This window comes from Thamnophis sirtalis, unplaced genomic scaffold, assembly GCF_051295495.1.
Source record: "Thamnophis sirtalis isolate CommonGarterSnake01/CBP01778 unplaced genomic scaffold, rThaSir2_p1.2 scaffold_9, whole genome shotgun sequence".
Lineage (NCBI taxonomy): Eukaryota > Metazoa > Chordata > Lepidosauria > Squamata > Natricidae > Thamnophis > Thamnophis sirtalis.
The window spans coordinates 8,229,850-8,247,020 of NW_028261389.1; the positions used below are offsets into that span (position 1 = coordinate 8,229,850).

General features: G+C 43.0%; 1 protein-coding gene across 1 annotated transcript in view; it reads right to left on the reverse strand.

Annotated features, from left to right (window-relative positions):
• IRAG2 (inositol 1,4,5-triphosphate receptor associated 2) overlaps nucleotides 1-17,171 on the reverse strand; it is a 73,842-nt gene that overhangs the window by 40,858 nt on the left and 15,813 nt on the right. Inside the window, exons 8-17 of the mRNA XM_087722530.1 lie at nucleotides 17,103-17,153; nucleotides 15,192-15,269; nucleotides 12,820-12,876; nucleotides 9,477-9,536; nucleotides 9,052-9,116; nucleotides 8,798-8,900; nucleotides 7,954-8,067; nucleotides 5,952-6,053; nucleotides 4,923-5,086; nucleotides 2,087-2,201 (exon numbers count right to left, since the gene is read on the reverse strand). Coding sequence (XP_087578656.1) covers nucleotides 2,087-2,201; nucleotides 4,923-5,086; nucleotides 5,952-6,053; nucleotides 7,954-8,067; nucleotides 8,798-8,900; nucleotides 9,052-9,116; nucleotides 9,477-9,536; nucleotides 12,820-12,876; nucleotides 15,192-15,269; nucleotides 17,103-17,153 — 909 coding nt within the window. The remainder of the gene's footprint in view (nucleotides 1-2,086; nucleotides 2,202-4,922; nucleotides 5,087-5,951; nucleotides 6,054-7,953; nucleotides 8,068-8,797; nucleotides 8,901-9,051; nucleotides 9,117-9,476; nucleotides 9,537-12,819; nucleotides 12,877-15,191; nucleotides 15,270-17,102; nucleotides 17,154-17,171) is intronic.

Here is a 17,171-nt window from a genome sequence, read left to right on the forward strand (position 1 = left end):
TCAAATGCTGCAAGACGCGCTCCTATGGGCCGCTTCCAAAAAGAGACCAAAAACACATTTCTTCTCTTTCCGGAAGCCATGAACTCTTCGTGCTTCTGCATTTTTTGAGGGACAGGTTCTGCTTGTTGGTGTGCACCAAGCATTGTTTTCCTGTGCAGAGCACAAGAAGTTGTCACCCCCCTCCCCCCCTCCTCCAGCCTAGCTTTGACTTCTTCCGCAATCACATTTCTGCAAGTTCCAGATGAGCACACCAGTTCTGCTTTCGTTAAACCAAGCGGCCTACAGCTGGCCACTGTAAAGCTCTTTCTCCCCAGTATTTTACAGAAGGAAACTGAGCCCACCCCCACCCCCACCTCTGGTGAGGAAGACAGCCTCAACATACCGAAAGGAATAATGCAAGCAGTCACTTCACCAGGATTGCACATTAAGACTTCATAATAATTAAGATTTCAAAGCAGCTCAGCAGCTGGACTGAGAGAAAGAAGAGAAAAGAAGAGAAGAGAAGAGAAGGGAAGTATAGCATAACATAACATAGGATAGGATAATAGAATAGAATTCAGGATAGGATAGAATGATAGGATAGGATTATAGAATAGAATAATAATATAGCATAGGATAGGGGAAAAGAGAAGAGAAGATGAGAAGGGAAGAAGTGGAGTGGGAGAGGAGAGAGCAGAACCAAACTAAACCGAACCAAAGAAAACAGAAGGAGGTTTAGAGGTTTTATTTGCATTTGTAGGCCGCCCTTTTCCCTGAGGGGACTCAGGGCGGCTCACAGAAAACCAGGGAGGGGGGAATACAACATTGAGACAACAACATATAATAAAATAGTAAACAACATGCATACATCATTCGGGCGGGGTAGCGATCCTTATCCCCAGGCCTGACGGGCGAGCCAGTTCTTCAAGGCTATGCGGAAGGCTTGGACGGTGGAGAGGGTACGAATCTCCACGGGGAGCTCGTTCCAAAGGGTCGGGGCTACTGCTGAGAAGGCCCTCCTCCTTGTAGTTGCCAGCCGACATTGGCTGGCCGATGGGATACGGAGGAGGCCTAGTCTATGAGATCTTATAGGTCGTAGGGAGGTAATCGGCAGAAGGCGGTCTCTCAAGTATCCAGATCCACTGCCATGTAGGGCTTTATGGGTGATTAATAGCACCTTGAAGCGCATCCGAACCACGAAAACCCTCTGCAGCTTACAGGTATTTCTCGACTTATGACCACAATTCAGGCCAACATTTCTGTTGCTAAGCAAGACAGTTGTTAAGTGAATTTTGCCTCATTTTACGGCCTTCCTTGCCACCGGTAAGTGAATCACCGCATTATTTAAGTTAGTAACAGGGCTGTTTGAGTGAATCTGGCTTCCCCATTGACTTTGCTTGTCAAAGGGGAACACGTGACTCCAGGACACTGTGACCGCCATAAATGTGAGCCAGTGGCCAGGCACCCAAATTTTGATCACGTGACTGTGGGGATGCTGCAGGGTCGTAAGTGAGAAAAACAATCCGAAATCAATAGGGCACACGGGATTCATAGATGCACCAAATGTCTGGGTCAGATAATTCACACTACTTCATATTTTGGCATCTCTAAAGATTGTTCCACCCTTAAAAAAAACAAAACTCATAATCTGGCGTTGCCGGGATAATTATTTATATGGGGGGAAATGTCCGGACCAAACATAATTTCTAATTGTGGATTCCCACCCCCCTTACCAGAGGGAGTCCCCTTGTGGAGTATGGTGAAGCTGTTACCACGGCAACTCCACTGTGCTGTACAATAGAAGCCATTTTACGGCAGTACAGTAGAAGCCATTTAAAGGCACAACAGGCTGTATCTTAACAGAACACACACCCCGAGGGGTATTAGGGGTGTCTTACCTCCACACTATTTTTTTCCACAGAGTAAGTCATCTGTGTACCAAGATTAGTTGAAATTGCTTGAAGGTGTTCCAGAGTTATGCTGGAACACACACACACACACAGACAGCCATTTATATCTCTATCTCTATCTATCTATGTAGACATAAAAGTTTGTTCCATCTTTTTAAAACAATTAAAGATATAAAAGTACAATGTAGGATACCTACCCTCTTCCCAGCTTCCTCCAATTGTTCACTTAGCTCTTGCAATTTCAATCTTAAGACGTCTGCTTCTGCCAAAGCTTCTTCTTTGAGCTGGTTGGTGGACTGGATCTCGTGTTGTCTATGAAGATAGTAAGCACTCTCGTATTTATGATGGTTGCAGTGTCCCGGGTTCATTTCATCCCTTTTTGTGACCTTCTAACCAGCAAAGTCACTGGGGAAGTTGCCAGATTCACTTAACAACTGTATTACTAATTTAACAACTGCAGTGATTCATTTAAACGAATGTGGCAAGGAAAGTCATAAAATGGCCAAAATTCACTTAGCAAACTTCTGACTTAGCAACACAACAGGGCTCAGGATTCCTTGTACTGTACAGATGCTCAATCATATGCATTTACAGGCTTAGGGGCATTACGGGATAATGCTTGAGGATATTTGCCTACAGGCAGTCCTCAACTTATAACCACAATTGGGACTCGAGTTTCTGTTATAAGTCGTTACAGTCGTTTAAGTTGGGTTGCATTCAAATTTTACAATTTTTATGGTGGCTATTAATCACATGGTCATTAAGGAAATCACATGATCAATAAGTGATCCCTTTTCCCCAAGGGGAGGGGTTTTTTTTTCCTCCAGAAAATTGGTCAAAAAAAGCTGCTAATCACAAATCGCATGACCGCAGGACGCTGCAACCAGTCGTAAAGGTGAGCCAGTTGCCAAACATCCAAATTGTGATCATGTCACTGCGAGGGTCAGGGATGGTTATAAGCATGAGTACAGGTCATGTCACTTTTTCCCAGGCTGCCGTATCTCTAAACTGTAGCTTTAACAAATGGTCCTTAGTTTACTTGCATATATCAGTGGTGGGATTCAACATTTTTACTATCAGTTCTGTGGGTATGGCTTGGTGGGCGTGACTTGGCTGGGTGGGTGTGGCAGCGAAAGGATACTGCAAAATCCCCATTCTCTCCCCACTCCTGGGAGAAGGATACTGTAAAATCTCCATTCCTTCCTCACTCCAGGGCAAGGATACTGTAAAATCTCAATTCCCATCCCACTCCGGGGCAAGAATATTGTAAAATCCCCATTCCCTCCTCACTCCAGGGCAAGGATATCCCCATTTCCATCCTATTCCAAGGCTAGGATACTGTAAAATTCCCATTCCCTCCTCACTCCAGGGCAAGGATACTGTAAAATCTCTATTTCCATCCCACTCCAGGGCAAGGATACTGTAAAATCTCTATTTCCATCCCACTCCAGGGCAAGGGTACTGTAAAATCTCCATTCCTTTCTCACTCCAGGGCAAGGATACTGTAAAATTCCCATTCCCTCCTCACTCCAGGGCAAGGATACTGTAAAATCTCCATTTCCACCCCACTCCAGGGCAAGGATACTGTAAAATCTCCATTCCTTCCTCACTCCACGGCACGGATACTGTAAAATCCCGATTCCCTCCCCAGGCCACTAACAGTCTTTCCACCTCCATTCTCCTGTGCAGGGCAATAGAAGAAGACCCAGCCGATCAGCTGGGACTCCAATCAGCTGAGACTCTGGAGGCAGCAAAAGGATGGGGGTGGGGCCAGTCAAAGGTGGTATTTGCCGGTTCTCTGAACTACTCAACATTTCTGCTACTGGTTCTCCAGAACGGGTCAGAACTGGCTGAATACCATCTCTGATATACATGCACCTTCTTTCTTTACTACGTTCATATTTTTATTAGTTTATCATCCATCTTCTTTTTTTCAACTTTTAAGCCTCACCCCTCCCATCTACTAATGTGGACTTACAGAGAAAGGTCAGGCCATTTTTTGAGTCCAGTTTAAAAATGGAGCGAATGATGGCCTTTAAGCTGCCTTTCAAAAAACATTCTCAATCTGTCAATTTGATACATTCTGACATCTCCCAGACTTTACCCACATATCTATTTCTTTTCTAACACAAAGAAGAGCCGCCTTCTCTCATTTTCTTTGGCAGAGACCCATTGCTAGTTCCTTCCCCCTGGTGGGAGAAATATGGGGGGTCATGTCCTTCACCTACACCAGGGGTGTCCAACCTTGGCAAATTTTAAGACTTCTGGACTTCAACTCCCAGAATTCCCCAGCCAACATGCTGGCTGGAGAATTCTGGGAGTTGAAGTCCACAAAAGACAGAATAACAGTTGGAAGGGACTTTGGAGGTCTTCTAGTCCAACCCTCTGCTCAAGCAAGAGGTCCCATACCATTTCAGACAAATGATTGTCCAGTCTCTTGTTGAAAACCTCCAGTGTTGGAGCACCCACAACTTCTGAAGGCAATCCGTTCCACCGGTTAATTGTTCTCACTGTGAGGAAATTTCTACTTAGTTTTAAGTTGTCTTTCTCCTTAATTAGTTTCCATTCGTTGCTTCTTCTTTTGCCTAAAGGGCTTTGGAGAATAGTTTGACTCCTTCTTCTTCGTGGCAGCCCCTCAAATATTGGAAGCTACCATGTCACCCCTAGTCCTTCTCTTCATTCAACTGGACAGACCCAATTCTTAAAAGTTGCCAAGATTGGACATCCCTGGCATAAGTGGTAACACTTGTGGACTTCAACTCCCAGAATTCTCTAGCCAACATGCTGACTTGGGAATTCTGGGAGTAGAAGTCCACAAGTCTTAAGCTTGCCACAATTGGACATCCTTGACCTATGCCCTCTTATCTCCTACAGAAATGCATCCTGTGGGTATTATGGGCTACCAATCCTTTTTGGGTTTAGCCTTATGGAGATGTTACCACATAGCAACCCAAACTGAGATTGAATTTACTGAATTGTAGGGAATTTGCAACTGACTAAATGCAGAAACCATATACAATGAGAAAGAACAACCTGGACAAAAGCATTTTCTTTAAATGTAGCTGCTCCGTTCTCATCCTCCGCATGTTTCCCGCCATTTTAATGAGCTCCTTATCCAGGGATTCCTTCTGAGCTTCCAAAAAATTTAGTTTCTGGAGCCATAGGGTTCTTTTATTCTCCAGAGTTTTCTTGAGGTCCTGTGTGGAAGTCAACACAAACATCTATAGAGCCACCTGCGGACACATCGTGGACAGCCCACATCATCTTAGATGTCAAGGTCCTCTTTCGAACACAACGGACGAACACCATCGATCTACAGAGCACAGCAATCTATTGGTTGAATTAAGCCAGAGGTCAGCAACCCAAGGCTCCGGAGCCACATGTGGCTCTTTCATCCCTCTGCTGCGGCTCCCTGTTGCTCAAAATATGCGTCACAACCGCCAATGGGTGATACCCGCTGGCACGTGATTTATTGAGCTTTTTATTGAACCAACCATGGTTAAATCCGAGAAAAGAAAAGTTTCAGAAGAAAACAGAACATTTAATTCAACTACATATGCTAGTTTTGTGGCCCCTCAGGAAATAGTCAGGTGATCTGCTACTTCACAAATTCTGAGAACAAGGAGGAAGAATCAATCCTAGATTCCAAGCTGCTATAGGCCCTCCTCTTACCAGAAAGCTCCTCAACATTAGCACCCCCAGAAGGGAACAAAAAGAAAAGAGAAGAATCTAAAATCAGATTGGAGCTTTGGCAGCTGAAGGAAACATCTTTCACTTCTGCCTTTGTCTTATTTTCTCCGATCTGCTAAAAGGGAGCTGCAAAGCCATCAAGCTACCATTCCCCTTAGAGGACCCAAAGTTGTGAGGCAAAAATATTTACCCCCAGAATCCCAGATAGAAAACGCTCTGATATATGCAACTGCATGGTTTGCTGGGAATTCATATTCCAATACATCTGAAGGGTGGCAGATTAATTAAAGGTGATCCAATGCTTACAAGGGAATTTGTCTTCGGGGAAGCTAACCTAAGAGCACGTTTGCCTGCCATTCAAGGGTTATTTACCACCAAGGTCTTCTGGTAAGTTTCTTGCAGATCCAATTCACAGTCTGTTGGGTTCAGCAAAGGCAGCCCTGCTAAATCTTCAACTTGAGAAAGTTCTTCTCGCTGCAAAGAAAGAGTTGGGAACATGGGAAACATCCGAAGGTATCATAAAAGAGTCATTGGATTGAAAGGGCTGCTGGACCTGGGATGTTGTGTTTATACAACCCTGGTTTAAGTTGCGAATAGCACAAGTTGTGTCTGACTTTTCACAATGCCACAGACCACAGCATGCCAGACTCTCTATCCTCAACAGGGAGACTTCAATTTAAGAATTTAATTTGCTTATTCTGGTTTTCTGTCTCCAGTCCCAAGAACAAACGATACAGAGTAATATGAAACTGTAAAGCAATTGCAGGATTTAAGTAATATGAACCCACTGTTCTCTTTTCTGTTATCTGCCTGTCCCCACTATGCCTTTCAAGACGGAAGGCAGGATTCAACAGGTACAGCTGAGATTTAGGGGCTTTCTTAGATGTTTTTCTATTGTGCTTCAGGAGAGCTTACAAAACAAAACACCAAATATTTTTAAAGAAATGTATGCAAGTATCCGAGAGAAGAACAACAAAAGAAGTTTAATGTTTTAAAGCGGAAGAATAAGGATGTATTCGCCAGGCCTCTCCGGAGGGGGAATTCTATGATGTTATTAGCATCCCAGTGTTACCTCAATGGAATGGTTTGGTTTGGAATGGTTGGGTTGGGTTGGATTGGAATGGAACAGAATGGCACGAATGGAATGGAAAAGATTGAATGTGATGTGATAGAATGGCAAGGCTGGAATGGAATGGATCTAATGGAATGGAATGGATTGAATTGAATTGGAATGGCACAAATAGAATGGAATAAATTTAACAAAATGGAATGGATTGGAATGGATCTAATGGAATGGAACGACACGAATGGAATGGATCTAATGGAATGGAATAGATTTAATGGAATGGAATGGATTGGAATGGATCTAATGGAATGGAACGACACGAATGGAATGGATCTAATGGAATGGAATGGATTGAATTGAATTGGAATGGCACAAATAGAATGGAATAAATTTAACAAAATGGAATGGATTGGAATGGATCTAATGGAATGGAACGACACGAATGGAATGGATCTAATGGAATGGAATAGATTTAATGGAATGGAATGGATTGGAATGGATCTAATGGAATGGAATGGATTGGAATGGATCTAATGGAATGGATCTAATGGAATGGAATGGATTGGAATGGATCTAATGGAATGGAATGGATCTAATGGGAATGGAATGGATTGGAATGGATCTAATGGATTGGATTTGGATTTTATTCAATTTGTAGGCCGCCCTATTCCCCGAAGGGACTCAGGGCGGCTGAACAAAGCCAAGGGAGGGGAAATTACAAAAGTAAGACAAAGACAAACAGACAATACAAACAATTTAAAAGCACAACAGACACAGCAAATTCGAGTAGGGGGGAAACTCAATCCCAGGCTTGCTGGGACAGCCAGGTCTTCACGTCCGTCCGGAAGGCCTAATGGAATGGAATGGAATGGAGTGGATCTAATGGAATGGAATGGATCTAATGGAATGGATCTAATGGAATGGATTTAATGGAATGGATTGGAATGGATCTAATGGAATGGATTGGAATAGATCTATTGGAATGGAATGGAATGGCACAAATGGAATGGAATAGATCTAATGGAATGGAATGGATTGGACTGGATCTAATGGAATGGAACTACACGAATGGACTGGATCTAATGGAATGGCTGGAAGTCTTAGAACAGAACATTTGTATGCAATATTTTCTTTTATAGTCTGGACACAATTAGCAGTATTGATAAGTGAGAAGAACCTAGATGTTGTGTTACCTAAATGGGAGGAAAGGAAGCAAAAAATGTTGTTGGATTTAGCAAACATTTAAACCAAGTGTTTTCAAGTCTGGTTTTTTTTTTTCATTATCCCCACCCACCATGTTCCATTTACCAGGTTTAAAATGGTGGCCTTGAACTTTTCTCCTACTCGCTCTGGCCCTTCAAGAAGCAATAAAACTTCTCTGTCCAGGGATTCATCAAGCGCCGTCCACTCAATTCCAGGGATCTTAATGAGAAAAAGTTATTTGAAAAAGGCACATTATGCGGCTGAGCTGGAACACGGCCTATATACACTACACTGAAAATTTGCTTTTCAGTTAATCTGAAAAAGCAGAAAAAGAAACTGCCCATATACTTCAAAGAAACTTCTTTCTTGCAGTACACCTAACATGTCTCAGATGTTATAAAACTACAGATCTAACAGTGGGATAAGTACAGATAGTCCTCGACTTACAACTGCAATTGAGCCCAAAATGCAAAGCAAGATATTTCTTAAGTGAGTTCTGCCCCGTTTTACTATCTTTCTTATCGACCTTTATCAGGCTTGGAGAGTGGCCAAGCTGATATCTTTCAGACACCGCAATACTTGGGAAGAATTCAGGAATGAACTAATTGACTTCTGTAAACACCCCTCCCCTTTCTCTCCTTTTTTATTCCCTATGGGGAGGGCCATTCACCGTCCACCTATGACTTTACTCCCACATCGACCCTTGTTCCCTGGTCCCATCTCTGCCTCTGACGCAGAGCCCTCATTAGAGCCTTCCCCAGACTCCAGGACTGGCCCATGTTCCTCCCCTCAACCTCCTCACTGTCCGAATCTCCTGCCATCTGCGGGCCACAACAGATTCTTTCCTTCCCCCTAAGGATCCCACGTCTGGATTAGCAATGGGAGTTAAAGTGCTCCTAAGAATTTTAAATCATTTAATCTTCTCATCCTTTGAAAGACATTTTCTGACCTCTGATGGTTCCTGGGCCAGCTCCAGTTCGCAGTGCAATGAATTGGTAGCTTCCAGGAAGCTGCTGTTGAACTTGTAGATTAAGGGGAAGTTGATACCATTCCTAGCAAAAATACACACACACACACAGATGCATATATATACATATATATATATGTATATACATATGAACATTTAAAGAGTTAAAACATCTGGAGCTCAGGAATACCACCACAATCTGCATCTTTTTTTTCTTGACTTCCCAAAATACTCACGAGATCAGTTCTTGCTGCATCTGCTGAACGTTGTTCAACAATTTATTTTTCTCTACGCGCAGCGTCTATAGTTGAGATATCAAAAAAGAAAAAAAAGTTTAGAACAGGCCCTAAAAGCAAGAAACAAACAATCCATCCATGACCACCTTCTCATTTCCCCTCAAAGGTATCGTAACATTCAGAGGTGCTATTCAGCTGGCTCAGATCGGCTCGCCCAGTAGTGGAAATCGCGGGTGGTCCTGCCCATCCGCCCTGGCTCTATGCCGCCCTAGGTAGGCATGTTTTCAAGCCGTGCGCCTGCGTGCAAGCCGCACGTCGATCAAAGCTCATATGCAGAAGGCCGAGCTTACGCGTAGACGGGGAACGTAAGCTCAATTTGCCAAACGGTAGGGAAAGTAAGTGAATACCACCTCTGGTAACATTACCTCTATCACTAACGTGTATTCCTTCAAGGCAGAGTTTAGTTCTTGTATATTCAGCTCCTTCTGCAATGATTGAAGAGAAAGAGTGAAGTAGATACACCAGGTTGTGCCTTAACTAACCACGCTTTAATATACAAACCCCTAATTCCGTTATGGCATGCATGCCAAAGGTGGCACACGGAGCCATTTCTGAGGGCATGCGAGGCGTTGGCCAGCTGATTTTCGGTCTTGATTTTTGGTTGTTCAGCCTCCGGAGGGAGAAAAACAGCCCAACGGACAACCCAGAGGTCCGTTCCTGAACTTCCGGTTTGTGTGTTGGGATGTTTTTCGCCCTCCCCAGGCTCCTAGAAAGCCACTGCAGCCTGGGGAGGGCAAAAAATGGACCTACCGGGCTCACTGGTAATCGGAAAATGGAACATTTCCAGCCTCCAGTGGGCCTCGGGGGGGGGGGGGCAGGGGGCGGGGAGACCATTTTCGCCCTCCCTAGGCTCCAAGAAAGCTGTGTGTGCAGGTGTGGGGCGTTTCGTGCGTGCATGCGCAGGGGTCGTGGTGCAGGGGGCATTATATTTGAGGGGCATGCGAGTGCGTGTGATAGCGCCCGCGTTGGTGCTTTCAGCACCCGAGGCGAAAAAGGTTCGCCATCACTGCCCTAATTGGTTTTACCGAGTACACCAAACTTATGATTTCTAACTATGATTAAGCTTCACATGAACTTATTTATGTATATGTCGCCTGTCTGAACCATCCATCTCCCTCAAAAAAGGACTCTTTAGCACAATGTGTAAACTCAACGTAAGAATAACCACACTGCAGCTGGTCTGCATAAAGATAGTCCCTGACTTGTAATAGTTCGTTTAGTGACCATTTGAAGTTGCATCAGCACTGGAGAAACTGGCTTATGGCTACGTTTCACATTTATGATTGTTGCAGCATTTCCCTTGATCACATGATCAAAATTCAGACACTTGTCAATTGACTCGTATTTATGACGATTGCCATGTTCCGGGGTCATGTGATCCCTTTTGCAACCTTCTGATGAGCAAAGCCAATGGGGAAGCCAGATTCATTTAACAACTGTGTTACTAACTTAACAACTAAACGGATTCACAACGGTGACAAGATACGTTATAAAATGGGGAAAAACTCATTTAACTACTGTCTTGCTTAGCAACGGGAATTTGGGGCTCAACTCTGGTCGCATGTCAAGGACTATATTGGAGTTTGTTTGTTTGCCTTAAAATGCTAACTGAACCAATTTTTCACCCATACTGGTTAAAAAGTACGGGATAGTAATTACAAAGCAATGACGTGGGTTTAAACCTTTCCCTAGGTTTTGGCCACAATTACAGGTAGTCCTCAACTTACAACCAAAGTTGGGACTGGAACACTGGTCATCAGTCATTGAGGTCGTAAAGCAAAGCACCCATATGACCGGGGGGGGGGTTCAATGGTTTTCATGATGGTTATTAACTGAATGAAGCAAGCCATTAAGCAAACCTATTTTTCCAAGACGAGGATGGCAAACAACATCACAAATTGTGGCAATATGACTCATGAGACACTGCAACTAGTTGCAAACTGAGCTGTTTGTCAAGTGCCTTGAAATGCAGTCATGTGAATGGGGAGTAAAGAGACAATTCTTCCTCCCCCTTGTACCATGAACATCCAATAATCAGATATATGTTGCTTTTGAGTAGGATAACTATCACATATCGCCTCCATATTCAGTACTAGCTGGATACCCATGCTCCGCTATGAAACTATGTGATTGGGCTTGATAAATCAACACTTACAGCTTGAAAATTAATGAGTAGTTACCATTGGCCTATCCTCTTCCCTTTTCTCCCTCAGGCTGGCCCCATTGATCCTCTCCGATCCCTTTCTCTCCCTCAGGCTCGCCCCACAGAGGCCTCTCCTATCTTATCCCCTTCTCTCCCTCAGACTGGCCCCATTGATCCTCTCCTATCCCCTTCTCTCTCTCAGGCTTGCCCCACAGAGGCCTCTCCTATCTTATCTCCTTCTCTCCCTCAGTCTAATTCCTTAGCATCAGAGCGTTTTTCAGGTGGGGAAGGGGAGCAGAATGTCTAAACTCCCAGCCCGCAGGAAGGATGAGTCACATGCTGGCCACGTCCAAGTGGCAGTTGGAACAGAATTCTTTTCAGGTGGGGAGGGGGAGTAGAACGTCTAACTGCTTAGCATCAGAGCGTGTTAATAATAATATAAGAAATATTAATGATCTGATGGTCATTTTGAAAAACCCTTTCTTAGCGAGCACCTAGAAGCTAAGAGGAACATGCGTGCCAAATTTCAAGTTTATAGGCTTTACGGTTCTGGAGATTTCATGATGATACGTGAGTGGTATTTCGCTTTTATATATGTATATGTATATGTATATGTATATGTATATGTGTATGTGTATGTGTATGTGTATGTGTATGTGTATGTGTATGTATGTATGTATGTATGTATGTATGTATGTATGTATATGAATGAATAGGAAAGGTGAAAACAAATGTGATGTGATTGGAGTGCAGGTGAGTACACACTAAGACAAAAATGGAATGATGCATCATCATTGCAAAACAGGTTTGTAAAATAGATACTATCCCAAGCAGGCTTAATGATGTTCGGTTACTTGGTTGTTGTTTTTTTTACATACATTCAAATTAGCTGCAGGTGTTTGGAAGAAAGGGAAGACAAATCTATGCAAAGCAGAGGCTTTGACAACAAAGGCTTTTTGGAGAAAACTGTACACAAATACAGGCTGTTCTAAGCTCAGGTTTGCATAGCTGTCCGATGCATTTGCAGCAATCAGGCCCCAAACCGGAATATAGATTGTTAGTATCTATTGCAATAACCGGAGTCATTTCTTCGTGTGGTTTTCATTACATTTTGGTGCATGCATTCTCAATTTGTCTCCAAGCAGACATGCCTAACAAACTGTAGGAGGAGGACAGGAAATAGGAAGTGAGCAGCTCTGTAAATTAGATCTAGCTAAAATAGTATAGAATTCCAACCAGCCACACCGGACTGGTTCGGCCGAACCGCTAGTGTTTTGGCAGCCTGGGTCGCTGGAATTGGCAGCGACCCAGGCCTGCCACACCCCCGAACCAGTTCTCCTCTGCATGCCACTCGTGGCACTTGTGCTGTAGGTTCACCATAGCTATAGAGCAATATCTAAATCATATCCCTAAGAATATTTTTATCTTAATCCCATAAGGCAGTCCTTGTTTAATTATGCCAATTGGGACCTAAAACTTCTTCATTGACACAGATGAGTCACATACAACCTTTTGAATATTAAACCAGGCTAGAAATTCTTCAATGTCATCAAATACACACGAACCTTAAGGAGTGCTGTGTCTTTATTTCTCACCGTGCTTTCATAAAGATGTGTTTGTATCTGGGGAAAGAAGAACAAAAACCCACCATGAAACTGCATTCTAGCAGGAAGAAAAGATACTAAAATTGTTTTGTTACTTTTCCCCCTCACTTTGGGGATATTTTTTTCTAAAATAGTAAAATGAAGCAAAAGAATTGCCTTGTTAATTGTTATGGCTCTTATTATTAATAGCTGATAACCGGCATTGCCCGGGTATTTATTTATAGGGGGGAAATGTTTGACCAAACGTAATTTCTAATGTTGTATTTTCCTCCTCACCAGAGGGTGCCCCCTAGTGGAGCACTGTGAAGCTGTTACCATGGTAACTCCACTGCACTGTACAGTACAATCCATTTTACGGCAGTACAGTAGAAGCCATTTTATAGCAGTACAGTAGAAGCCATTTTAAGGCACAACAGGCTGTATCTTAACAGAACACACACCCCGAGGGGTGCTAGGAATGTCTTACCGCCACAGTATTTGTCTCCAGAGAGTAAGTCATCTGTGTAGGAAGTTTGGTTGAAATTGCTTGAGGCATTCCAGAGTTATGCGGGAACATACACACAACACAGCCGTTTAGATAGATAGATGATAGATAGATGATAGATGATAGATAGATAGATAGATATAGGTTCTAATCAATGCATCAAATAACTTCACTGAAGGTTGTGAAATACTGCATAATCTATCATATTAGTCCAGAATGGGTTGATAGAAAGAAATTTTTCCATTTCCAGTCTGTGGTTACCAAAGTCACCAGAACATTTTTGTGAGGGAAATCTAGGACCTGTATCATTCATAGTCCAGCCCCTTCACTAACCGCACCTTGCTGACTTCTAGGTTTTTTATTTATTGTTTTTAATATATGGCGATGTTACATTACCTAGGAAACTACAACGCTAATGCAGAGTTGCAGTTTAGCTGCCTGTTTACTAGCAACGTTCAGTTCACACTGATGTGTTTTCCAAGGTGCACCACAAGAGGGAAAGCTAGTTCCGCACCAACCCCCCCCCAAAAAAAAAAACAAATGGGTTTCCTGCACTCTCATCCACAGCCCTCTCCCTCCATCAAAGCCTCTGCCTCACAAAGGGGGTTCACAGCTGGGAAGGTTCAGCGCCAGCAAGATTCTAACTGTTCGCACAAAGTGCCGGCTCGTCTCCCCACCCAAGTGGTGTACCTATTTATCTACTCTCACAAAACATCTTTTCGAACTGTTAGGCAGGCAGAAGCTGAGGCGAGGAATGGGAGCACACCCCACTAGGACTTGAACTGCTGGAGCAAAAATCATCATTAAGCGACCGCACCTCTCTGGCTTCTGAGTTGAGAAAGGGGGGGGAGTGGGCCCAAAATTACTCTGTGAATTTCCGTGCCTGGTTATGTGCATCACATTAAAAATCAACAGACGACACTACCCGGACCACTATCTTGTCTGTTTTGGTAAGCATCTGTTTCTGCAGAATGGAACACATAAATCCTGGTTCCTGCCTGAAGTGTTTGTGTGAATAAATTGAAGCACCAGAAAAATGAGAGTAAATGAGTAATTGGCTGGAGGAATCAAAAGAAAACCTTTGAAGCATCAGTGTGAAGTGTTTTAAAGGACGGGCACATGTTAACAGTTTAAAGCTCACACCAATATGCTTTACAAAATCTTACATGCTCTAATAGGTTATATTATGTTGTATGCCGATGCTCATTTTGTGCAGAAATGCTGAGGAATCTTAACAAATGTATCATCAAAATAATGAAATATCTCAGAACTGACCAAGAATTTGTGGAATAAAGTTCTTATCATTAAGAAAATGATACAAATCTCTTGATTCAATTACATCATACACATCTCAAATTATAGAGACAGAAAAATCCTACCATCATTAATGTTCTCATCTGTTATTCAGACCCGGAACATTTGCTAAGCGACATGTAACTATAATACAGAATTTGAGTTTCAGCTCAAATTCCTCTTAAAAATGTAATTTAAGAGACAGTATCAGAATCTTCATGGTTACATGTTGCTTTTTGTAAGTACTCTGATGTCCCAAAACCAACTTACAAATGTAAATAACACAGATCCACTTTTAGTTTTAACTATGGATTGTCAGATATTGGTAAGGCTCCAATATCTTCTCATCTCAAGTTAATGTAACCAGTGAGAAGGAATGTTGGGTTCTGCAATGCAACATAACTGGAAATCCAATAATAGGAATTACTGCATTGTCTTCAGAAAATAATTGATTTGCTTTTCTTGATTATGGACGCTTGGAATATTTCAAATATCTGATGCTTTTGAACTGATTCTCTGCCACCCCACACTGAAACAAAATGTAGGAGTCACTTACTTGGAGTTCACTAATATTCTGCGACAGCTCCTCAATCCTCTGCTGGAGGCCATCTGAATCAAGAGCATTTCTAATGTTCTGATTTAAACGACATATTTGTTATTACTGGTTTCCTTTTCTACTAGTTGTCTTTTCATGAAAAAAATGACCCTAATAGAATAACAGAATTGGAAGGGACCTTGGAGGTCTTCTAATCCAACTCAAGCAGGAGACCCTATAGCAGGGCTTGGCAACCTACGGCTCTGGAGCCGCATGTGGCTCTTTCATCCCTCTGCTGTGGCTCCCTGTTGCTGGTTGGCTCCACAATGGATAGGGCTTTTGGTTAGGATAGGTAGAGGAAAAAGGATGCCGCGCTAGGAGGAAACTCTATGGTGGGGGGGGAACCGGACTTCCGGTTGGCAGAGGAAAAAGGATACTGTGCTAGGAGCCTCTATGGTGGTGGAGGATTTGTCTTTTCGGTCAGCAGAGGAAAAAAAGATGCTGTCTAGGAGGAGACTCTATGGTGGGGGAATTGCACTTCTAGGCAGCTCCAGAATTGAGTGGGCGGGGGGGTGTTCCGGTTACGACCTTTATGGCTCTTTGAGTGTTTAAGGTTGCTACCCCTGCCCTATACCATTTCCAGACACATGGTTGTCCTCCTTCAAAACCTCCAGTGATGGAGCACCCACAACTTCTGGAGGCAAGCCGTTCCACTGATTAATTGTTGTATCAGGAAATTTCTCTCCTTTATTAGTTTCCATCCATTGCTTCTTGTCCTGCCTTGAGGTGGTTTGGAGAATAGATTGACCTCCCCTCTTTTTTGTGGCAGCCCCTAATCCTTCTTTTCATTAAACTAGATATACCCAATTCCAGCAACTGTTCCTTATGTTTTATCCTCCAGTCCTCTAATTATCTTTGTTACTCTTCTCTGCACTCATTCTAAAAACTCTTCCATAAAAGAAGGTAGTTGGGGATAAATTCTTGTGATTGAGTGTGGTGCTCTTATACCTATGTAGAAACCAGGAGGTCAAGAGGTATGTGTGAATAAATTTGGTGGAGGATATTGAAATGCCATCTGTGTCAGGCTATTACAGTTTTTCCTCGACTTACAACCTCGATGTTTGTTTAGTGACCATTCGAAGTTACATAGGCACTGAAAAAAGTGACATGACCATTTTTCACACTTACAACCGTTGTAGCATCTCCATGGTCACCTGATCAAAATTTGGATGTTTAGCAACTGTCATGTATTCATGACGGTTGCAGTGGCCCGGGGGTGATGTGATCACCTTTTGAAAACTTCTGACAAAAAAAGTCAATGGGGAAGCCAGATTCACTTAACACCTGGTTCACTAATTTGATGATTCACTTAACAATGATGGCAAGAATGGTCGTAAAATGAGAGAAAAGTCACTTGACAAGTGTTTCGCTTAACAACAGAAATCTTGGGTTAATTGTGGTTGTAAGTCAAGGACTAGCTGTATATTCTTAATATTAAGGTACATGTAAAGGTTCCCCTTGTACATATGTGCTAGTTGTTCCCGACTCTAGGGGGCAATGTTCATCTCCGTTTCGAGGCCAAAGAGCCAGCATTGTCTGAAGACGTCTCTGTGGTCATGTGGCCAGCATGACTAAATGCCAAAGGAGCACGGAACGCTGTTACCTTCCTACCAAAGCTGGTCCCTATTTTTCTACTTGCATTTTTACGTACTTTCTAACTGCTAGGTTGGCAGAAGCTGGGAGAAGTAACGGGAGCTCACTCTGTTACGCAGCGCTAGGGATTCGAACCGCTGAACTGCCGACTTTCTGATCGACAAGCTCAGCATCTTAGCCACTGAGCCACTGCGTCCCTTAATATTATCTTATTATTACTGCACAGCAATAACAAAATTATCACCCTATGATTCAAAGAGTATTCACACTCATTCTTACCTCCTCTTGAAGAGCAGATATCTTAAGAATGAGGGACTGATTCTCTTTTTCCTGATTATGAAAAGAAAG